Source organism: Alligator mississippiensis, chromosome 3, assembly GCF_030867095.1.
Source record: "Alligator mississippiensis isolate rAllMis1 chromosome 3, rAllMis1, whole genome shotgun sequence".
NCBI lineage: Eukaryota > Metazoa > Chordata > Crocodylia > Alligatoridae > Alligator > Alligator mississippiensis.
The window spans coordinates 126,555,238-126,579,989 of NC_081826.1; the positions used below are offsets into that span (position 1 = coordinate 126,555,238).

The 24,752-nt window shown below is 41.1% G+C and overlaps 1 protein-coding gene across 1 annotated transcript in view; it reads right to left on the reverse strand.

The window, feature by feature from the left end:
• Positions 1-3,535: 3,535 nt before the first annotated feature.
• KDSR (3-ketodihydrosphingosine reductase) overlaps positions 3,536-24,752 on the reverse strand; it is a 32,054-nt gene continuing 10,837 nt past the window's right edge. The window contains exons 4-10 of the mRNA XM_014606972.3: positions 22,959-23,024; positions 22,203-22,298; positions 19,044-19,235; positions 15,461-15,544; positions 10,209-10,292; positions 8,029-8,130; positions 3,536-7,622 (exon numbers count right to left, since the gene is read on the reverse strand). Coding sequence (XP_014462458.2) covers positions 7,503-7,622; positions 8,029-8,130; positions 10,209-10,292; positions 15,461-15,544; positions 19,044-19,235; positions 22,203-22,298; positions 22,959-23,024 — 744 coding nt within the window. The 3' untranslated portion in view covers positions 3,536-7,502. The remainder of the gene's footprint in view (positions 7,623-8,028; positions 8,131-10,208; positions 10,293-15,460; positions 15,545-19,043; positions 19,236-22,202; positions 22,299-22,958; positions 23,025-24,752) is intronic.

A 24,752-nucleotide genomic window follows, 5' to 3' on the forward strand; every position in this document is an offset into this window, starting at 1 on the left:
TTCTTTAAGTCAGTATTACAGTACTAGTCAACTGCCTGTCAAGAATGATGAGGGGGAGCGGCCCATGGCCCCCCCCCGCATCTGGGCCCGCTCCCTACTTCCCTCTTGCTGCTTGGGGTCCCAGCCCATTCCCTCCCTTGCTGCCACAGTGGCTAGGGAAAGGGAGAAGGAGCCCCAGGCCCAATACGGGGCAGGACTGGGCCTGAGGATGGGAGACAGAAGGAGTCAGCTTGGGGCTGACACAGGGGAGGGGGGTGGGGGAGGAGTGGGCCTGGGGGGAGGAGAAGGCCACTCCTCTCCTCCCCCAGCCACAGCTGTGGCAGGCTGTCAGGCCGGGTCCACTGCTCCCCCCCCCCCCCCCACAATCGCTGTGGTGGGCCCATCCCCCCCATGGCGGGCCTGGACCCACTCCTCCCCTTCCTCCACCACCACCGCTGCTGCTGCGGCACACTTACTCCTTCCCTGCTCACATCGGGCCCTCTCCTCCCCCCACCACCGCCGGGTTGGCCCTGCAGGCAGCAACAAGTAGGGGCGGGCCAAGGCCAGCACCAGTGGCCTCACCCCCCATGGCATCCTGACCCCGCTCCCCCCCCATGCTGCCACTGTTACCTCCAAGGAGCAAGGTGGGTGGGAAGGCCAGCTCTGGTGGCCTTGGCTCCCCCCTGCTCCATTATCATCACCTGCAGGGAGCAGGGCAGGGGGGCCAAGGCCTGCAGTGGCATTGCCCCACCCCATTCCATCTATTCCTTTGTCGTTTGTCAGCCAATCAGAGTGCAAATAAAGCGTTATGGGCAGGCATACAGATAAAGCTTTTATAATATTAGAATTGTCAGCATGTTCTTTTCTCAATCCACATTTGTACTGAGACACTTCATTTGCACAGAAAGTGGGGCAGGGCAACAGGGACAATGGGCACTGACTTGGGGTTGTTGGTGGGGGAAGAGGGGTATGGAGGCACAAAAAAGGGCTGATGCTAACAGCTATATGTTCACATAATGGTAACTAATCAAGACACCACTGCTGCTGTGCCCTGAGTGCCTGGCTGGGTCATTTTTATGCCACTAGGGAGAGCAGTTTTGGAAGGCAGGTTTCGAATTTGAGATTTATTTTAAGCGTAGCTATTGGAGTCAGCCCATTCTACCTGTGGATGTCACAACCTACACTGCAATTTAATTAACTCAATTTTACTGTTGAACAATACCATGGAGGTTGGTAATGACAACGAATTATCTATGACTGACTAAATTATAAACAGAGACGTGTAGTTAGCTGTGTTACTCAGGCAGAAGGCAAGGCAGGGTGGCACCTTAGAGACCGATTTGTTCAGGAATGCAAAGATAATGTGTTGCCAGAGAGATCCTTTGAGGGTGGTGGGTTACCTGCAAGTCAAGGCAGGCTGGTCCTCCAAGGCTACTTTAATTAGATATGCCATCATTTTCCAGGAGTGTCCATTAAGACCTTTCTGCCCTCATATAAATATATTTAGGCAGTTTGATGATCCTAGCTTCTTTATCTGCTTTGAAATCTCTTAAACCCACCTTAGCCCCTCTCAGTAGTGCCATCTCCACCTATCCTTTATATTTAAATGACTACTTTCTGTTTAGTACACCTGCTCTCTGCAAGTCCATTCATAGCATCCAAAAGTAGGCTGTCACTTAAAAATCAGAGAATTTTGCTTTGCACTCAAAAAGATAATTCTGGGAGGTAGAAAGGTTGATCATCTATGTCTAGCTGGGCCATGAAAAGTCAAGAGTACCCAATGCTTTGCAAGTATCAGCTGGCTTGATGATACAGGGAGTCCTTGACTTACGACTGAGTTCTGACGAACGGCATTTACAACCTTTATTAATGGACACTGTTTTGAGGTTCTGACACAGGTTTCAACTTTACGCCGCTCAATACAGCTGCATCCAGCTGGTAAGTCTGTCGTGGTGGAAGGGGAGGAGGCAAATCAATGCCCCAGCAGCAGAAGGACTCAGGCTGGGGCAAGTGCTACCCAGCTGGAGTAGGGGGGTAGTGGGATGAAGGCGCAGCTCGTTTGAGAGGTGTGGGAAGGAATGGAGCAGCTCCCACCACTTCATGCTGTGGGTCTGGGAGGGCACGGTGGGGGGGAGGGGGGAGCATGTGCCCCTGGATCTACACAGGGCGAGTGAGGCTGGGGCTGCACTGCATTGCACTCTGGGAGGGCACGGTGGCGCTGGGAGCAGGGGCTAGGCCTGCCACCACTGACCCAGCCATGGCTGCGGGGGTGGGGGGGGGGTGCGGTGGCTCCTGCTGCTGTGCACCATTTGTCCGGAGGTAGCGCAGCAGCTCTGTCCTGCACCAGCTGGACCAGCAGTGGCATGGCCTAGCCCCCACTCCCAGGGCCTGCCCAGAGGGCAGCATGGCACAGCCTCAGCCGCACCTGCCCCGCAGATCCAGGGGCACACACCCTGTGCCCCCCCCCCCCAGACCAGCAGTGTGCAGCAGCGGGAGCCGCCTCCCCTCCCCCCAGACAAGCTGTTCCTTCGTCCTGCACCCCCCTGCCCCAGTGTTTGACTTACAACATGGTTTTCAGGAACCAATTGTGTCAAGTCTGAGGACTACCTGTACTCAAAGGATTGTCCTAGTCCAGCGTTCAGCTCCACTAGCATGAATCAGATCCTATAAAATTACTGGGATTAAAAAAAAAGACACTTATACCCCTGCAAAATGGTTTCTCCAATTGTGGGGCCTATAGAATGTTTTAGCAATGTTGAGAAGGTACACATTATATAATAAAATTGGTAACATGAAAGCTATTTCTTCTCCATATTTCCTGAGACATTCATTGCAACAACTTATCTAAGTTTTTAATCAAAATTTGCTCCTAGAATCCATTTAACATATGAAAAATGTGAACTTGGTACAATAAACAGCATGCAAATGTACTGAAAAAAATCTGTATAGTGAACAGCCTTTTAAGTTTCACTTGCGCAATGCTTTTACTGTTACATGAAAAGGTAATTTCTCTCACAGCTTAAGGCAGGGGTCAGCTGTGTGTGGCCTGCAAAGCCACTGCATCCAGCCCATGGAACCAGAGGTACCCATGCTGGGCAGCTGGAAGCTACTTCCATGCTGCTGCCACTTCTACCCATCCTGTGTGAGTGTGTGTTCACATGTGCATGCAGGTATGCTTTGGGCTTGCAAAGGGGTAGAAGAGGCAGCAACATAGGAGCAGTTTCCAGCTGCCCAGCTTGGCCCCACTGAAGCTCCTTCAGCTGGAAGCTGGGTTCATACTGCAGCCAGGGAGCAGAGGGTGCTGGAAGCAGCAGCAGTTGTGCGGAAGCAGTTCCCAGCTGTGCGGCTTCAGCCGGGGTGCAGGGAAAACCCCCTTGCTGATGATGTACCATGGAAGCTACCAGGCCTGTGCAGGGCTGGGGCTGGCTACTTCTAGTCCGAGGCTCAACCCTCACCTCCCAAAATATAAGGTTGTCAGCCCATGCGTTAACGTGAACATTCCTTGGGGGGGGGGGGGGGGGAAGGAAATACAAAAAAACCCCAAATCACAATGATATGCTTTCTTGGTCCTCCATTTATTTTGAGAAATACAAAATATGAAAATTAGTTTACAGTTTCAGCACAAAAAGTACTTATGAACAAGCACAAGATGGAATGTTTTAAAAATAATCCTATACATTGTTAACATTTAAAAGTGCCTAGAGTTTTTCACAGCAAACCACCTTACAGTTCAATTATATTTTAGTAAAATATTAAATTACTTAAATTGCACATAAACACCCTACAGAAAAGTATAGCTTGTGTAATGTTATGATTAAGTCTGTATTTAAAACAGTAATTAGAAGCTACATGGAATGGAAGAGAAACATTTTTGGTTCAACTCTCAAACCTAAACCAAGTTGAAAACTGATCAAAAAAAGGCATATGATGTTGACTAGTTATGGCACTAGTGATTAAATTATGGTCATTTGACAAAAGGTGGTAAAAGGTTTGTTTGATTCTTCACAGATCAATTTCACTACTGAAGTTTTTAGATTCAGGTTTCTTTATTAAATTTAGCTGCAAATAAGAATCTGTAGGCAAGTTTGCATAGTATTCTTGTTTTCAGCTCCCTCCCACCTTAAAAATGTGTAGGTTAGTATTTGTTACAGTAACTTGAACAGAAATTTGGGTTAAAACATTTTAGATTCTTGTAACCCAGGGGTATAAAAGTCATCTGGCCCCACAGGCCAGATGAGCAGTTTGGGACCAGTCCACAGGCTGGATGAATGGTGTGGGACCAGCCCTGTGGGCTGGGTCAGGCCCATGTATTCCCCTCGCCCCACACATGAGATCCAGTACACATAGTGCCCACTCTGGTTGGTCCAGGACTGGTCTAGGACAAGACGCCACATTGGCTAGAGCAGGTGCCACATCAGGGACCCAGTGGAGAAAGACCCTGGCATCCTAGGTACTTTGCTACTGCCACAGGAACAAGCTGTAGTGCTGCTGGAGCTCCACTGCTACTATTTTCACTCATGTGCCTGGCAGCCAAGCAGAAGCCCCAGCAGCACCGTGGGAAGTCTGGCACTGCTGCTTCTTCCCACAGCTACAATCAATCACCTGGCCACAAGCCTCAGCACTGTAGAAAGAAGCCTGGTATCATGGGTGCTTGGCTGCTGACACAGGAACCAACCACAATACTGGGCTTGTGCCCAGTGGCTGTTACCTGGGTGTGTGGCTGGCTGCTGCGCCAGGAAGGTCCCTTATCACAGCCAGGATTGGGACAAAGTCTGTGGACCAGGAGACCTGGCTCGATGGGCTGAATTCCACCTAAGGGTCATCTGTTTGACACCCCTGCTGTAACCAATTACTGCATTCAATTACAAAATGTCATAATACTAATGCATGTAAAGTCTGTCAATTAGTAAGTAAACCAAGTGCAGTAGTTTGCACCAGCAAAAAAAGTAACCCTTAGATGTTGAGGGCTTTTTTTTTTTTTTTTAAACTTGGTTCAAGCAACTACAATAGCCAGAAGATCCAATCTATAGAGACTTCCATACAGTAAGAAGCTTTACTGAATATGCAGTGTTACATATAAGCTTAAGCCTCTGCATGAGTGGATCATAGTATCAAATTCATCCAATAGTATCTTACTTCTTAAAACACCTCTGCCTCATAATTCATCATTTATACCCAAGATTTACAAAGTAACTAGTTAGTCAAGGGTGCCCAGCTTGAGAAACTTTAAATTTGCTCTCAGCACTTTCTTTAGAAAAATAAGTATTCTTTACTATGTCAAGTTCAGCATTGAGAAACTGAGGCACTTGGGCTCTCTAGTTATTTAAAAAACTTGGCATTTATGCTTCTGATGCAAATCACATGCACTTTAGTTCTGATAGAAAACATTAACTCACCAAGTCAGTAATTGGCTTAAAAACATTTCTATAAATCATGCATTTGATTCATATCTGAAACCTACACATTAATAAGAGAGATCATAGGATCCTAACAGCATAGCTGTGTTGGCTTTGAATAACCATGGAGACATCAATTGCAGAGGTTATCCTAAATGCTTTGTAATATGCAGTCTGTATTAAGCAGCATAAAATAGTTAATGTACATGCAGAATAGATTATTCTGCTGTAAGAAACTCAGATGTTTAGAAATGCAACAACACCTACTATTCTCAAAACTAATCATATGATTAGAGGCATGCACAACTTCAAACATATTTATTTAGGAGACACTAGTTGGCAGGGACCCAAACTTTAGGCTTTGTAAACATCTCACAAAACCTAATCTACATCCCAAGGAGAGTGAAATGGTTTTAAATGTTTTGCCGGACAGTGTGAATTTTCTCCTATGTATTTGTAAAATGAACCTTGTAAAATGAACTGTGCCAGTGCAAAAAAACCCAAAAACCCAAAAGTAAAAATGCATCAATTACACTGGGTGGAGGAAAAGCTTTGCAGTTACATTTTGAAGTTCTTCCACAATAAAGGATCAAAATACAAAGTTATCCTACAGCATCCCATTAAACAATTCTTTAGGAAGAGGGTTTAGAATTATGCAAATGCTCTTTTTCTCATTAAAAAGATCAGCAATTTTGTCAAATATCTGGTTAGAAAACCAATTCTTGTCAAGTGCAAATACCAAATTTTACTAGCAGTTTTAAATTAAGACTTCTGATTGATCATGGAAAACCTGACATCTAAGATGTAGCAGTGCTAACAAATATGAAGGATGCAGCTTTTGCAAAAAGACTCGTCATAGGCACTTACTGTAATTGTCCATTAAATGAACAGTATATACTGCACCCTTTTTATACCATCATTGTTATAAACCAAGCATTTTCAATGTTGGAAACTAAATTGTTAGAAGATACTGTTGTGTTCACTGTCCTCTGGTACAGATGTAGAACAAACCTGACTCATTACAATGTGCATATAGCAACAGCTAAAACAGAGAGAGAGAGTGTACTTTTAAACCAGACCTTGCCATCCTAAAAAAAAAAAAAGTGTATTCCTATCCAGGAATAACAATTAACCTAGAATACCACTTTGACACTGTGAAAGCTACATTCCTGCTACTGGAAGAGTATCTGCTATTTTTACACTTTAATTACAACCAATTCTATTGTCATTTGGCTCACTGTTTGCAGTCTTTTTAAAAATGTGCACAATGGCAGCATCGGAAGCTACCTTCCTCTCCAGAGCAAAACTGGCAAAACAAAAGGAAAGGGAATAAATTAGAAGATTATAAGTATTCAAACAATTATGACTTTCACGGCCATTTTAAAACACTTATGTACTAATGATTTGATTTTCTATTTTTAAGAAGCTATACATCAGAAAGTCAGAAAAAATTGCATCTCCTAGCATTTCTCTGTAGGAAATGGGTTCTTCATCTCCCTTTAGAGAGTATGCATCAGTATAGCATACCTCTTAATTACTCCCACACTGAGAAGGCTTGGATCATACAAGAATTTCCACCATTTAAGGTTCACATACCCATCATAATGGTGCACGATGAATATAGCAAAAGAAGCCATTATTGACAGACAGATCTACAGATTTACTGTCACTGAGAAAAAGTTATCATTCAAATTAAAATGTGGTCTTGGAAGTCTGTTCACAAACTAAACCAAGTTAGCAAGGGGAGTTCAAAACTTCTTCAGTTGAGTATGTCATGGTATTCATTCTTACCTGTAAGCACCACCAAAATAAGAAAACCTAAGTATTTGTCCAGAATTACCAGCAATACCTCACTATGAAATTCTACTCTTCTTGAACAAACCTCAAACATTACTGCAATTCAAACCACTGGAAAAAAAAAAAATCTTTAAAATCTAGTTCTCTTTCATATTTTTGCATAGTTTGGCATTTTCTGGGGTTGTACTTTTGTTTTCTTTCATTTGCTTTTCACACGAACTCATCCATCACATATCCAAATGCCTTTATTCTAAAGTCTTCAGGTGAGAAATTGAGTCCAATTTAGCAGCAAGCTGTCCAATATTATGTGACCTTCTGATTCAAGGAAAGTTATTCAGTTTTATCTGTGCTTTCAGATTTTTCCCTTTGTATCATGCAGCGACGAACTATGCTATCAAAACTTCCTAGGTAAAACAAACCAACGATGCGAAAAATGCCCATGCAAACCATCTGCAAGTACAGAGAAAGACAGCTTTCAGTTTATTCAACATGCCCTTTGTAATAACTTGTATATAATACAGTGCTGTTGCAGGCAAGCAAGCAATACAAATGGAAAAAAAAGTTAACATAGAAGTTTACTGAAGACTCATGACATCATCATCATTGTACATAATGGTTGGAGAGTAAGTAGCAAAAACAGCTTAAAACCATCCAAGTGCTAAACTTAGCTGTGGTACCAACTTGTGGCTTTGAGGGGTAAGGAAGTATTTCCCTGTGCTACATATTCTTTATATATAAATAGCTATTATTCTGACAAGGTAGAAGAAAATGTTTAAAAGTATTCTGAAAATACAGACTATTCTCTCCTAGTAAATAAATACAGGTAAAGAAAAATCACAGCTTCTCTATATCTTACCTGCTGAAGCCCTTCAGTAATGGAAGTTACTGGTGACATTCCACTGGTCAGTATTGACAGCATGTAACCATCTGAACCAATGTAACTGTTAAAATTCCCTTGCTGGGTGGGAGGGGAAAAAAATAAATTCAGGAAGTTATGCATTATGCCAAGTTATGCTTTAAGAAAAAGTGTTATCAATACAAAACAGGCTTATTTTATTTTGTTCTTGCTGAGACTGCACTGTGCTATACTGTAGCACAACAAAAGGATTATTATAGAAAAAGTTCTCAAATTCAGTGAACTAATCAATTAGTCTAAAGAGAAACGTCTGCTCAAGTGCACACAGATTTGTTCAAAACAAAACTCAATGAAGGTAGGAGAATCCAATGCTGTCTTGGAAGCAGAGCAAGTTTACACGTAGTAAAGAAATCCTCATAATCACAATTATTCAAGTTGTTTTTCTCTGCTTGTAAACATACTTTAGAAAGATAGCACTGGAATTCTCTAACTTTGCCAGATTATTTAAGACTAAAATATATACCTGGTGGTTTTTGGAAGGCATAGTGTAGGCAGGGGGAGGGGGAAATGGTGGTAAAACCTCCTGGGAACACAGGTTGTCCAGAAAGTGTGGCAAGAGACAGTCTGGGTGCAGCATCAAGAAGTACAGAAGTTCTTGATGTGCAAGTTTTGGGCACACGCAGTAGCATAACTAGAGGTGGGCAAACGGGGCATAAAAAGAAAAACAAAGAAGAACACAAGATCCCAAAGTGCATAGGCCATCTCAGGGAAGTCTGAAAAAAGATCTAAGGATAAGTTACCAAAGGCAAGGCTACCTTTTAAAATGCGCACCAGTAAAACAGACTTATGTCCCCCATCCCTTCCCAGCTCCAGGGCACAGCCTTTAAGTGGTATTACAGTAACTATTACAACGTCAAATTGATCACGTAGAACACAGCTAGAAGATTCAGGCTTTTCAAGCGTGTGTCCACCCTATCTATAAATACTGGATGCAATTTGATTATATGAATGACACATTGAGAACGGTGTTATTTCATTTGCATGAAAAAAAATCTCCCATCCAACAGAATAGTAAGATTGGGTCAGACAGCATTACTAAAGAGAGAACTGTAACGGAATGATTAAGATTCCTCTTTATACAAAAAAAAATGGAAACTGGTTAATGGAACATTCTATCTTTTTTACTGAAGTTTTTCTGGATAACTCTCATGCATAACAGTTTAAATGTGACAGAGTGCAAATATTTTCCCCTCCACCCTAAAAAAAGATAGCTGTTTAATTTTTCTGGCCACAGGATTCACACTTATCCGAAAGTTTAGCAAAATCATAAAGTATGTTGGCAAACACTTACAAAAACCCACAGTTAAAACACCATCTCTAGGTTTACATATCAAGCTTTAAGATAGAGCAAAATGGCTTATATCTAGTATTAGAAAATAATTACTCTTGGGATTGAAGTTCCCAGACCTTATGAATATATTAATTTCATATTTGTTTAATTGTTTAAGTGGCTGCAAGCAAACATAAAGAAGCATTTTCATGACACCTTTGCCAGTAATTGCTGTTTGACACCGTCCCCAGTGATGCCCATTTTTTTCTTTAAATATGAAGACGGCACAAGGTGTCCCAGGGACTGAAGAGATTCTGGAAAAGCTGATGGCTACTATGCCAGTATTTTTTGTATTATCATTCACAAAACAGGCACTCAAGTTTTCAAAACAAGCTAGAATACCTTGTCTTAAGAGTCAGATAAAAAGTCATTGAACTAAAATAGATAAATGAATGATTCAGGAAACTCTTCATGGGATGGATTAGGCCAATTTCCTTGTATTATGTTTGATGCATGACAAGACATCAGGATTTCCATTTTTAGAACACGTCATAATTTAGGTCAGACCCTTTTTCTAACATGACACAGCTGTATCGTTTAAGTGCTATTTTATGAGTAGGAACTCCAGGTACACACTAGCTCCAGGGGATTAAGTGAAAGATTGTTTCTGGAGTATTTATTGTTTAATGGGAAAAATATATATTCACATTCCTAGAAAAATAAAAAAGTAAAATGCCACATAGATTATATTTATATTTAGTTGTCCCATTAAACCTTTCTACAGGCTTTTCATGAACCCCCTTCATATTCCATTCCCCTCCCAAAGATTTTAATTAATTAATTAACTTACTATGGCATCTTTGACAATAATTCTGGCCACCTGTTCTGCTTGGCACACAGATGACGTTTCCGAAATTAGTTTGGTCTCTAGAGGCTGTAGTAGAAAATAAGTATTATTTATACTGACAGCACACAGGAAGCAAAAATACTGAAGTTACCATTATTCGTTGTGACATGAAATTTGCCTGCTGAAGGCTTAAGTGAATTAATATAAGCCGTCTCTACTGCCCCATAAGACGACATTACAAATTGCAGCAGCTGATGTTCTATTTGAATGCCTTAAGGAATATATAAACTTCAAGTCTCTTATTTAGATCAGAGGCGCTCCATCCCTGGCCTGTGGTGGTACCCCTCTCCTGCAGCCAAATTTCCAGACCCAAGGGAAGCCCTGGGCCCTGCATGCTGGATTGAATGCCCAATCCCAGCTTGCAGGGTTTGTGCCAGACCTTCAGGGGCCCAGTCCCAGCACGTGGGACCAGGCAGAGGGCAGTGCTAGGCTCCATCCAGCCAGCAGACTGACCTCAAATCACTCATCTGGCCCACGGGGCCAAAAGGCTGAGCCCCCATGATTTAGATAATTTTTGATCCAACAGATCTGTTGCAAACAAACAACTGGAATTTGCTGTTGTACATTTCTGAAATTTAAATCTCAGTCCAAATGGATCCTGGCACTCAGTAAACCAAGCATTGTCAATCCACAGCCTGCAGGCAGAATCTGGTCAGTGAAGAGATTGGATACAACTTGTGACAGGCTGGGAAATCAACAGCTTGCTGCAGCCCCATGTCTGACTGATTGTCACAGTCTATTTCCTCCATAGCATCTGCTGACTGCCCAGCCCTTCCTTTCTGGTTCCTACAGTGCTTCAAAATTTTCAGCCTTTCTATGGCCGAGGGTGGGGAGGAGGGCAGAGATCTGTAGCCACGGTAGGTGGCCAGGTTGCAAGGAGTGGCCTATGACTGCCTGGTAAACATTTATCTAGAAATAAGAAACATTATTCAGTATTTGTTTTTCCCTGCATAAATTTAAAATATGAATATATGGTAAGCTTCATAAATGCATGGATGCAGTGTATCTTTCAGTTTAAGAAAAAAAATAGTAGCACCAAATGTAGGGGGAAATCCTATTCCACCTATTAGATGCCAAAGTGGACCTAGATGCCTAACCATGACACTGTAACACCCTGTGCTTAAGCCCATGTAAAAAAATTAAGCAGCTATCATCTTAAGCTTAAAACTGAAGTCACAACCTCCCTCTGCCCTCCCCACTGCCCCACCAAAAAGCAAAACAAGATAAAACAAACATATAAACAAAAAAAAAAAAAACTGAGTAGGAGGACAACCCATCTAACTTTTACATAAATTGTTCTTTCAGGGACTTGAGCAGGGAATGGGGAATATGATCCCACATAGTCAAAGCCCGCTTAGGCACCTAATAGATGGAATACAATCCGTCTCTTATTTTCGAGGCTATTTGATTACAAGTCCACATGTTTGGCCAGCTGATGAAAAACCTTCATTAGGAAAATAAATGAAGTACAAATACATTGGAAAATTAAAATCAAGATTTTCTGTTTGCTGATATAGATCACTAATACTGATTATTATTTTTTAATAATGTGGCTTTATCTATATATTATATGTATAGATTATCAAGTCACACTATTAAAATTTGATATATAATTAATTATATATAATTAATGATGTATAATTATGATATATCAGACAAAATACAATATATAATATACAAGTAATAATTAATAGATATAGATAGATAGATAGATAGATAGATAGATATATGTCCATGTCAATTAATTATAGATTCTCTCTCTCCCCCCCGCCATTGCAAACACTCAGTTCTACCTCCCTCTCAATCCAAGACTAGAAATCGGCCTTTCCACACCTATTTGCAGCCTTCAACCATTTTCACTAAATCCTGCCAAAATATGCTCTCTTCTTCTTACCCATAGATGTAGAAAGGGGCTGTGGTCAAATACCATAAAAGCCAAAATAACTTTAGTCTGATATTAAGCACAAGGTAAGTGTTTTAGACAGTTGTGAGCATCTAACATTATGGAAAAGTTTTATTATGAAAATAATTCTAATACTTCATTATCATGTTTAATCAGTTTGAACATGAATCCCAAGGTCTGAACATCAAACTCACATTCATAGAGCATCTAGCATGCTAGGCCTCCATCACAGCTATGGTGTGAGAACTGTCATCTAAATAATACTTTTAATTATTAAACATGAGATGGTGGGGGATTCTAACTATTCCCTTCAACTTTAAGATATCCAGGACCACTCACACTTTGTCTTTATTATACCGAACAATAACCAAAGAACTGTGATGCTCACTCTACAACCCCAAGCAGAATGTAAGCAAAGATTATATAGCATACTGACCTAATTTTGAAGGGAAGAAGCCACATGAAAATTTTTAAGATTTGCTTAAATAAAACCAATTCTTAACTGTTTAGATTTCTTCTAATTAACAATACTTCAGAAACCCTGTTTACTAAATAAAATTCCACTGAATCTCCTCATTTGGTTTATTACTACTTTGTTAAATGAGGAAAAATAAAGACAACAGGTGCCAAACAAGAGGCAACTAGAATTTATAAACTGCAAATAAATTTTTTGCAAATCAGATTCTCAGTCTCCCCTTTTAGTATTTTGTGTTGGGGAAAGGCATTTGGGATTAAATATATGTCAACTGCCTCAAGAAAGTGACTAAACAAGAATATTCTTATTACACAGGAATTGTGTTGTACATCACTTCTGAATCCTTTATAAAAATAGAGAGGAAAAAGAAAAAAAGAAATTCAACACTAAATGGAATTTCCTTTCACATGTAACATGCTGCCCTTAGATGTAACATTATAACTGCTCTAAAAAAGGTTAAACAATTTGGATATCGAGTTTCTGGTTCACTACACTGTTATAAAAGGGGATCTCATTTTCTAAATATTCAGTTCATACTGGAATATGAACATGAGCTCCAGTCATGTTGTAGCTTTTAAAAAAAATTACAATTTGTTTGGTGACCTGTGCTGATCAGCTATTTAAGAAGCTATTAATCCTGTATTATTTTCTGGGATTTTAAAGCCCCTATTTGCTGTACACTTTTGGAAAGCGATAGCGTAGCATTAGTATGGCAGACACTTAATGCAAGAGAGTTTCCAGCCTATTTTAATATTGGACTATGGCCATATTCTGCCTTCCATTATAGCCACATAAAGTAGTTAGATGTCAGAGGTTCACGTTTGTAACTAAGGGCAAAATAAAATTCGGTTTGTTTTAATCAAAAGCTACTTAAAAAAAACCCCTAAAACAATACTTTTTGCTGTTAAACCAACAGCAAAGAAATTTAGATACATTTAGCTGTTAATACTGATCTTTCTGCACAACATTTCCAGCACCACTTTGTAAAGAAGTGTGTCTCTCTACTAATAGACTTTGTAGAGAAAAATGTTTAGCCACTAGGTTGAAGTACTCAGTGCCTTTTTAACTTCAGTCTTCCCTGGCAAGGTCAGCTCCCAGACTACTGCACCTGGAAGCACAGTTTGGGGAGGAGGTGAGCACCTAACAATAGCCAAGGAACAGGTTAGGGACTAATTAGAAAAAGTTGGACAAGTATAAGTCATGGGGCCAAACATGATTCACCCAAGGGAGCCGAGGGAGTTGGCTGATGCAACTGAAGAACTGGTCATCATCTTTGAAAACTCATGGCGATTAGGAGGGTCCCAGACAACTGGAAACGGGAAAATATTGTGCTCATCTTTAGGAAAAGGAAGGAGGAGGAACTGGACAACTACAAAATGATCAGCCACACCTGAGTTCAGCAAGACCTTTGATGCAAATCTTCCACAACATTCTTGTAAGCAAGCTAAATATGGGTTGGATAAATGGACTGTAAGGTGGATAGAAAACTGGCTATAGATCATCGGACTCAAAATTAGTAATCTATGGTTCGTTGTCTAATTGATAGCCAGTATCATGTGGAGTACCCCACGGTTTGGTCTTGAGGCCAGTTTTGTTCAGTATCTTCCTCAGCAATCTGGAAGATAGGATGGAGTGCACCCTTAGCAAGTTTCCAGATGACACCAAGCTGGCAGGGCGAGAGGAAGGGAGGGAGGGAGGGAGGGAGGGAGGGAGGGAGAAGGGGCAGGGAAGTAGCAGACCCGATGATCTACCAGGTCCCTTCCAACTCTAGAAAACTATATGCTTGAGGGCAGGGCTGGGATTCAAAGACCTAGGCAAATAGGAGGATTGGATTAAAAGAATTCTCATGAAGTTCAATAAGGACAAGTGCAAAGACCTTCACTTAGGATACAACAAATCTTAGGCAATGGTGGAGGCTGGGGACCAAGTGGCTGAGCAGCAGCTCTGCAGAAAAGGACCTGGGGGTTACAGTGGACAATATCTGAATATAAGCCAATGCGCCCTTGTTGCAAAGAAGGTTAAAAGTATACTGGGCTGCATTAGTAACCCAGCAGATTGAGGAAAGTGATTCTTCCCGTCTATTTGGCTATGGTGAGGCCACATCTGGAGTACCGTGTCCAGTTTTGGGCCCCCCACTACAGAAAGGATGTAGACAAATTGGAGTGTCCTGCAGAGAACAACAAAAATGTTTAGGGGGCCAGGGGTTATGTTTTGAGACAAAAGACTGAGGGAACTGGTCTTATTTAGTTTGGAGAAGAGAAGACTGAGACAGGATTTAATAGCTGCCTTCAACTACCTGAAGGGGTCTCCAAAGAGGATAAAGCTAGAATGTTTTTAGTGGTGGCAGATGACAGAACAAGGAGCAATGGTTTCAAGTTGTAGCAAGGGAAGTTAAGGTTAGGTATTAGGAAAAAACTCACTAGTAGGGTAGTAAAACACTAAAACAGGTTATCTAGAAGTTGTGGAATCTCCATCCTTGTAGGTTTTTAAGACCCAGGTAGACAACGCCTTGGCTAAGATGATATAGTTGGGGATGGTCCTGCTTTGAGTGGGAGGTTGGACTAGATGACCTCCTGAAGTCCCTTCCAACCCTAATTCCCTATGATTCTAGGTCTCAAAAGATTCAAACTGTACACTGAACCAAACTGAGCATTTGCACTGATCAATTTTTGATGAAGTTAAATAGTATACTGTACTCAATGTTAAACATTTCTAGCATACTAATCTCAGAAACGTGTCAGTGAATATAGTGGACCATACAATTTTAAGTGACAAACCTTATGGATGTGTACAAGATTCTTTAAGAATTAAAATTACCTTAGTTTTACTTTCTTCTGCAAAGCCAGGTGTGTCAGTGTCAGGAGGATAGGCAACTGTTATGTAGATGTTATAAGGCTTTACCTGTATTTTGTTCAAAAAACCAAAAACAAACACTTTTAAACAAAAGACATTTTAAAGCAGTCACATATTTATAAGAGTTTCTGTTGTACAAATAAGATATTAACCCCCCACCATTACAAATCTGCAAATACCCGAGTAATCTTACAGACAGTGTTTTCAGGAATAAAGCTAAATTTTCATGAGGAAGCATAATAAATATCTGATTTGCAAAAGAAACTTATATAACTGGTCTTTAAAGTCTTTCATTCCAAAATACAATAGTTAAAATTCTTGCTAAATGCAAAGTAGGGAGCATCAAAGTGCAGGAACAACATAACTCCCCCTTCCCTGGCCCCGATTCCTAATTCTTAAATTATTTCAAGATAAAAACGATATGAGCAATTCGCAACATAGCTGAACCCCTGTCCTACTACCATTTCAAAATCTATGGCAAGCACAAATTTAAATTATTAAAGGTAAGAATAAACATTTACTGATGGCAAAGATGTTAAAAAGTAGAGGTTGAAGAAGTCAGTACAAACGAATTCAAGGTTGAGGTTTGTTAGTAAAAGGGACTGGTGAATGCCATCTGAAGGGTTAAAAAAACAAAACAAAAAAAACAACTGATAGAAATCACAAGAAAATGAAAACTGGGAAAACATTATGCCCAAAACAAAAAATGTGGAAGGGAGAAAGAAAGAAGAAAGAATCCCGAGCAAGGATTAGCTTTTTAGATGTTTGTACAGTACACACAGTAAGGTACCAATTTATGATAAACTACCTCAATACAAATAAGCTCAAGGATTCAAAACTCACATCCAAAGTATGAGAACTCAGAAGCAACATTAGAGTACAAAAAAAAATACCTTTCATAAATTTTATTCCTCTTATGTATTGTGTATTAATCCACATGATGAACCATCTAACTTTCAGATGCTCAAAGAGTAGAGAATTAGACGTGAGCAAAAATCATTGGCCACCTAAGAAATCAAATGACTAACCTTATGTTCAAGAAGTCTGAGCCAACAGCCTTCAGGTGCCATTAGACAGACAGATGGAGTGGAGAGAGGCATCCCCCTCACATACCCCAGTCACTAGGGGTGCCTGTACACAAGCCAGGAGGCTGCTTCGATACACAGTAATTTTACAGCACAATGAAGCAAATCTCAATTAATCGAGTCTGCTGGAGCATGGTAATTACTACGCTCAAACAGCCTGTCACGTATCAGCATCCCCACTTCAAGGTGGTGGTGGGGGCACTTTAACTAAAGGTCATTTGACGAGCTTTAGCTAGTGTCCCTGCTGCCATTTTGAAGCATGGGGATGCTGATACATGAGATGCTCCTGTTGCTTTCATTATAGTGGCTCTTAGAGCCGCTCTAATTGAAGTGCCTCCTCCGGAACATGTGCAAAAACGCCCTACCTATATAAAGAGTATACCCCATCTCTACAGCACTCCTAACCATGGGAACAAAGGTCTAGCAGTGGTTCTCAACCTCGTTAAAACTCGAGACACTGCTCAGAAAATGAAAGCTCTTAATTTTCATTTGTTTTTGACTACAGAAAAAATAATAGAGCAATTCTTCTGTTGCAAAGAACTCAAAGTCCACAACAGGGCAGATCATTTGTAACACTATGAATTCCAGTTTGAAACCTCTGGGACTACCGTATAAATCATGTTTGCACACCTAACAGTAATAACATTTCATGGCACCCTGCAGCACCCTTGAAAAGATCTCATGGCAGCCAGGGTGCTGCTGCACCTTGCTTGAGAATCGCTGATCTATAAATCAAAAGGAAAATACATTATATTTTAAATGTAATTAGATGAAATTGTTAAACTTGTAAATGCATTTTACTTGGGTGCCTATTAGGATATACTTATCATGACTGCTTTTCCCTCTTCTCTCAAATCCTTTTAACTGTTTACCACTGGGCCTGACCCAAACTTAAAGCAAGAGACACATTATGGTTTACTACAAGTTGACACCTTTCACAGACTTGAGAGAATACCACTCTAAAAAACAAACTGCACTAGAAACAACTATATTAGAAAGGTCTCTCTTAATTCAACAGATTCTTCTTGTTCATAATCACAGCCACTTTCAAAAAAAAAGTTTTCACTGTTTTACTTCAGGCTGTGTGGGCTTCTTGAGTCTAAGAATGAACCAATTCTACTCCTTCCCATTTGTCAGAATTCTTTATTGAAATTTCATTCAGTTAAATTTAGGCAACCTATAAAAGAGCAATTAGATCCCACTAAAGATCTAATAGAACACTACTGTTTGTTATCAGCAATGATGCATAAAACAGAAAGAAGATAACTTGACTGATAATTTGCAGGAGTACCAACTAGAAAAGTTTTTTTTTTTTTACTTCTAAGATAAACACTTCATCCAAAAGTTACTGACAAACATGGACCTCTGAAGTGTCTTTCAGTCCTGAAGTATACTTAGGATTTGTCAGAAGAGTTGTGAAATGAAAATGACATGTCATTTTTTAAATACTATCACTTTGTTCTTGATTGGTAGGGCTATGCGAAGCTTTGGTAGCCTATTTGATTTGGAGGGGATTCTCTGAATCCGAAGACCCATTAAAAGGTATGAATTGAATCGGAAGCCTCTGAAATTATTTGGAGATTTGGGCGGTCCCCACTTGCTGCTGCAGGGAGCTGGACTCGGGCTCTGTGCCGGTGAGTAAGGGGGGGGGGGGGGGGGGCGGGGCGGGAGGGGACCATGGTGGGGAGACACCTGCCCTGCCCCCCCCCCCATGGTTCGCCTACCTGGCCCCAGCATTCTGGGGCAACCCCCTGTCCCCCCCCAAAAAACCCCAAAACAAAAAACAAACCCTGTACTCACTGGCTGCAGCAGCAGCAATCGGGGCCTCTCGGGGCTTGTGGCAGAGCCCCCCCGTGCAGCACGAGGCAGCAGGGATTGGCTCCCCCTGCCTGGCACCCATGCGGCAGCTGCTGCATCGTGCAGGTGCAGCGCGGCTCCATGAACTGTCCGGGAGCTGGGACCACTCAGGCTGAGTGCTGCTGGGCTCTGGGCGACTGCTGGAGCCACTCCAGCTCCAGGACAGTGCGTGGCACCTGCACAATTTGACAGCTGCTGCACCAGTGCCAGGCAGGGGAGGCAATCCCTGCTATCCTGTGTTGTACAGGGGGGCTCTGCCACAAGCCCCCAGAGGCCCAATTGCTGCTGCTGCAGCTGATGAGTGCAGGGCTTTAAAAAAAAATGTTCCGGCATGCTGGGGCTGGGCAGAGCAGCCTTGGGGGAGCAGGCATAGGATGGGGCTCTGCTTGCCACTGCCATGCCCCTGCCACCACGTGTTTGATTCAGAGGAGATTCGGCAGTCGAATCTCTGAATCTGAATCGAATACTGCTGTTATGCAAAGCCCTATTAATTGGTTCTATTATATAGAAGCATTTTTGTAATATAGTACGTGATAGCATACACAAGCATGCAAGGGATACAATGTTTTTCCTTAAGCCACCATATATGAGAAATAGAGTCATACCTCCATTTGCAGGGCTTCAGCCAATCCTCGAAGAGCAAACTTTGTTGGAGAATAAGCTGTGTAACCAAACAGCCCCAGCTGTCCTGCTTGAGATGATACAAACACAATCCTTCCCATCCTTCTTTCCTTCATGGTAGGAATTACTGCATGGCTTGGGTAAACGCTACCCAGGTAGTTGATGGCCATTAAGTTCTGCATAAATTATATACTATTTGTCAAACAGACATTTCTCAAAATCCATATTTAAAATCTGTCAAATCATAACTCTTAAAAGACTTGTGATTAATTCTTTCAGTTGCTCTAGGGAAGATAAAACTGTATTCTATTCTAAACCTTAGGACAGTTTGTGGTCAAGATGCCTACCTCAAGCATGAATATTTCAATATAAATTATCTAATGCCACTTACCATACTAAATACCTTGAAATAAAATGCTCTCTTTCAGAAAGAAAAAGAAAGTTTACTGTCTTTCAATTACTGAACCTTAATATAGAAAAACCCTTTCTGCAACTGTGTAGAGCAGGGGTTGCCAATGTTTTCTGGCGAGCAGTCAGAATAACCCAGCTCAGGTTGAAGGAGAGCAGGCATTAGGAGCTGGCTGCCATTCCTGCCACTTTGCAGCAAAACCCCCTCTCTAGTGGAACAAATGTCACCTGACTGTGGCCACAGTACCAGCAGAGACCCCTGCTGCCAAATCTATGGCTCCACCAGCTGGATCTGGCCTGTTTGTCATAGGCTGCCAACCCCTGGTGTATAGAACTATTAAGCATTTGGTTATATGCAAACATACAGTGAGGAATTAAAAGTAAAGTCACACACAGTTTTACATGTTTCAAAACAAGAGTCAGAAGTCTGATGATTTACATTTTGGATATCATCCAGTTACTGGCAGGGTAGGGCAAAGTTTTTTGTCTGTCTCCCCTCTACAGAAGAAAAAAACGTGACCTTTCATAATCTATAATTCAATTACAATTTTGTGTTACAGGTAGCAGCTTACTCAATTCACAGTTTAACAGATTTCACAGAATCAACAACAACAAGACTCTGGGGAGCCAGCATTTTTCACTGCCACAAGGGGAAGGCACCAGCTGGCTGGGTGGCACAAAGGACAGCAGACAATAGCAGCTACCCCCTCATCCCTCCTCCCCCTGCCAGGGCATCTCCACCAATCAGCACCAAGGAGTGGGGCCATCAGGAAATGTCCTTGAAATCGGATGTGTGTGCTGTGAGTTATTAAAAACCCTCTCTCACCTTGATTTAAGTAGGTTCCTAGTTATGAGACTAGTGTACTGAACAAGTACAGATTATAAGGACAAACAGAGCAGGAACAGGCTAACAATTTTAAATTATTGCTTTGGGGGGCAAAATGCAACAAACCAGCAGCTAGGAGTAATTAACATCTGCTCCAGCTACTATAGCAAAAGTAGTGCAAAAAACTGGCATGCTAATAGCTCTACACTTCAGAACAGCATGAAAATAGCTGTAGTAATTAGCTCTACTAAGAGTAGAACAAATTAGCCCGGGCACAGCTACACCACTTCCAGGCTGAGAATTAGCCTATGGCCACATTTTAGACAGCCTTTTTAGTAGATGCTGCAGGACATTACCTAGTCTGAAAGTCAGGGAGTCACTGGGAACATTGACCCAAAAACAGAGGTTATCTTAGAAAATCTGGCATGATTATTTGTGTTATATTTATTTGTTTGGTAGTGAATACACTGGTCAACTAGCTACTTTCATGAGTTGTACACCCCACAACAGTAAGACATTATAAAGCTGCAGTATACAGCACACTAGGTGGGAAGTCCCATCCCCACCCCACCAGGAAAACTCTTCACCCATTCAGCATAGCAGGAACACAGCAGGTGTCAGTGTCTGAAGCCTTCAACACAAGTTGCAGGAATTGACCGCAAGTACTTGTAAAGTTCAATAATACAGTTTAACTCCCTGAAAAGGGAAAACAAACAAAAACAAAACAACCTCCCCCCCACCAATATATATACAACTTCCAAATAAAACAGAAGTCCAACCTTTCCTCCACACAGAAAGGAAGACTGACAGTAAGCTAAATATAGATTTCAAGTTCAAGTATTTGCCTATAGTAAACTGAAATGGTACCTTCTTGTACCTAAGTGAGATGGCAATCTATTCTGCTGCCTGTCTGGCACCATGGAAAGCTGTTGCTGGTTTTACAGTGTGGAGAATTCAACTTGTGTTGACAGACTGTTAGATTTCTTGTTGATAATAACAACATGGACCACACTTTGCACAATATACTTACAGCTTTAAGGCAAGAAGCCTGCTGATGAACCAGTTTAGGCACTTCAGGTTTTTATACTAAGTATTAATTAAAGTTAATGGAAAGACTCGCATTGACTTAAATGAACCCAAATCCTACTCCTTAATATACTGTACAGTTTTAAGAAATACATTCTTAAAAGAACTTAATCCGAGTACTCTATTCTAGGTGCTTTTCACCTGTAAACAAGCACCCCTCAGCTGAAAGACAATGAATGCTTTGATCAATCGGATGAAATCAAATCTTGCCTATCAATGCTTTTCCATCTTCACATGGAAACAGTCCCCGTGACTGAGGACAATCAGTCATTTCCTTGGCTAAGGACTTCTTGCCAGTATACAACTAACTTAGTGGTGCCCTTAACTAGAGTCCAATCCACACACAACCATAAACTACAACTGATTAGCTGCCAAGAGAAAGTATCCTGCAAGATACCCAACAGATCAAAATGTGAACAGTCAGGAAGACAGGCTATCTAACACTTTTGTAGAGCTCTAAATAAAACCCAAACATGTATGACAAACAGAAAAGAGTATTATTTTACCAACTTAGCTGTATTTTATACCCAAAATACTTGACCATAAGCTACTAAAAATTTTCCATATTTCTCAGCTCTCCTGTAGTAGTTTCTTTTTTATTCAAAATATGGAAGATATCTTCTAGGAAATTTTTCAAGCCCATGACTGTCTTTTGTTTATAAGGCGCACACTATTTTTTCAATTTATATATTGAGTTCACAGTAGAATTGACCTCATGAAAAAGGTTTTAAGAGTTTTCATGAAATACTAATACAATTTTAGCAAGTCTGCAAGGACTTCAGGATATTTATCCGATAGAAGTAAGGGAATGTGGTAAACTTACTTCAAAACAATTCATTTCAAGATCTTCAAATTTTCCTGTAATTGATGTTCCAGCACAGTTAACAAGCATGTCAACTGGTCCCAATTTCTCCTGAGCCTAAGAAGGGAAAAACATTATCTGTATTAGGGCTGTTCAACTTCCAGGCAGATGGGGACCACAAGCCGCACAGGCCACAATTCTGGAGGCTTCATGAGGGATGTGTTGCAGACTGAGGGATGCTTTCCATGCAGGCAGTGCCAGGGCTCTCCCCTGCCATGTGGGCACCCTAGTCTTCTCACATGGTACAAACAACATGGCTCCCTCCCCCCCTCCTGGCCACATGTCCACCCACAATGTTGGCAGCCTAGTACCTGTCTTTTTTGTACACCATGCAAGGGCCAAATGTCTCCCCTGTCTCAAGCAGCACATGCATCCCACCCTCTCCTGCTACACTGGCCCACCCCCAGGAACAGGAGCAGTAAGCAGAAGCTAAAGGAACCCAAAGAACCTGGTGGCCATAGCAGTAGCAAATCAGGAGGGGGAGCAGCAGTGGCAGCTGCGCTGGGAGCTTGCAGGGCACAAGCTAACTGTTTGGTGGCCACATACAGTCTGTGGGCCACCGGTTGGGCAACCCTGATCTATATTAATAGGTAGGAAAGTGTTTTTCCTATGATGTGGCAAGTCAAATGTTAATATTTACAAGAAACTATTTCTACTACACACTTGTAGCATGAGAAAGTGCTTTCTGAACATAAATGAATTGGATTACTTCCTTACTTGTTTTAGGACGTTCTCCACATGTCCGTAGTCTTTAGACACATCAACAGATATACAAAGCACAACCTAATGAAAAGAAGAGGGGCTGTAACATTCAGCAGAATAAGAATCAAGTCCAACTCTTTAGAAGATTTTAAAGAACAAATCTTTTCAGCAGATGAAGAAGGCACTTTCTGTGGTCTGCGTGTGCCTCACATGCTTCCAAATGCAAGATGAGGACAATACCCACCTTACTGGGTTACTGAGAGGTCAGGTTTATTCACATATAAAGGCAGAACCTTATTTCAGAAATTTACGATTATACTACTATTACAAGTAAAAAAGTGTCTTAAATAACAAACACTATTTTACTTAATTCTATACTAGTGCCATAGTCTCTCTATGCTATTCTTTTCAACAGATTGTTCTGACAATAGGACATTACTCATGTAAAAGTTTGGTACTATTTTTATAAAACAGGTTAAGTCTTTATTGGGCTTCATTTGGAAAGCTGCAACTGATAGAATTGAAAACATTTCCATGAGTAACTAATGCTACAGTTGTGACATATTTAAGATATGAGGATCTCTTCACATAACAGATGCAAAAAGTAATTTCACAATATGGTTGACCTTTAATCTTTTGGAACCATGAAGCACATGGTTTCATATTGGGAATTCATAGGAGTATGAACACTAGTTTTAGGTCTAAAAGAAAGAAAACTTCTACAATGATTCTGAATCCGTAAAATGTATAGTAACCAATGGCTGAAGTTGAAGATTTACTCAATTTTTCCTGACACCGACAGGGTTTCCAGCAAATGACAACGACTAGTTGTTCCTGCATTCTTGTTAGCATTCCAATTGCTAATTTGTGGCTCTGGTCAAGTCACTTAAAGTACTCTCTCAAATGAAGTTTCAATATGAATTTTACTGCCATTATGATGCATAAAATACAAAGGAACTGTGGCAGGTAACTATTTGCCAAATTTTCCAGAAGCCTAGGTAGTAAGATTATCCGCCTATGGTAAGGTTGTAACACTTGTTTGCTGTATAAACAGAAGCTGATAGCCAATCCTGTTTGTCAGGTTAACTAGTCCTTCTCAGCAGTCCCACAAATTGCAGTGACACTAGATGGGCTTCTGAACATTTTATGGGGGAGACAGTAAGGATAACTGCCCAGAGATTCTCCCAAAGGCACTGTTACAGTTGGCACATGAACAAGATGGACAAGTAAAGGTGCAAAAGAGGCAATGCCTAATGCCTATGTTTTTACAAATGGGTCAGAGGAATGGATTGTTTGGTTACAAAACACTCACAACTAAGTGCCTTAAGTACATATCTTCATTTTTCAAATACTGAAACTCTCTCACAAGGCCTCAGATGATTAACTAGTTTGTTTATAAAACACTATCTGTACTAAATTTTATAAAAATAACTGCAAGATGAGCCAACTGCAGACTGAGAAGCTCCCACATTTGTAGGGTATTTAGGTAAGTGAGTTGCAAGACTATTCAAGCTTTGGATATTACCCACCCTGGCACAAACAGTGGGTCTTCATTCCACAACAAGAAGCAATTGAGACTTACAGATATACAAACAAGTATATTTTATAATAAAAAAAAAAAAAATCTAGAAGTTGCAGTCCAAAATATCCTCTTGCTAACCCTCCAAAATCCAGCCTTATGGTATGATCATAGAAGACAAGCATGGACTACAACAGCAGGGGAAATAGAAAGGTTGAATATCCTTACAGGTTTACCTGTACAGATGCCAGGCTTAGCTTTGAACTTATGTTCTCTTCAGTTCTACTTTC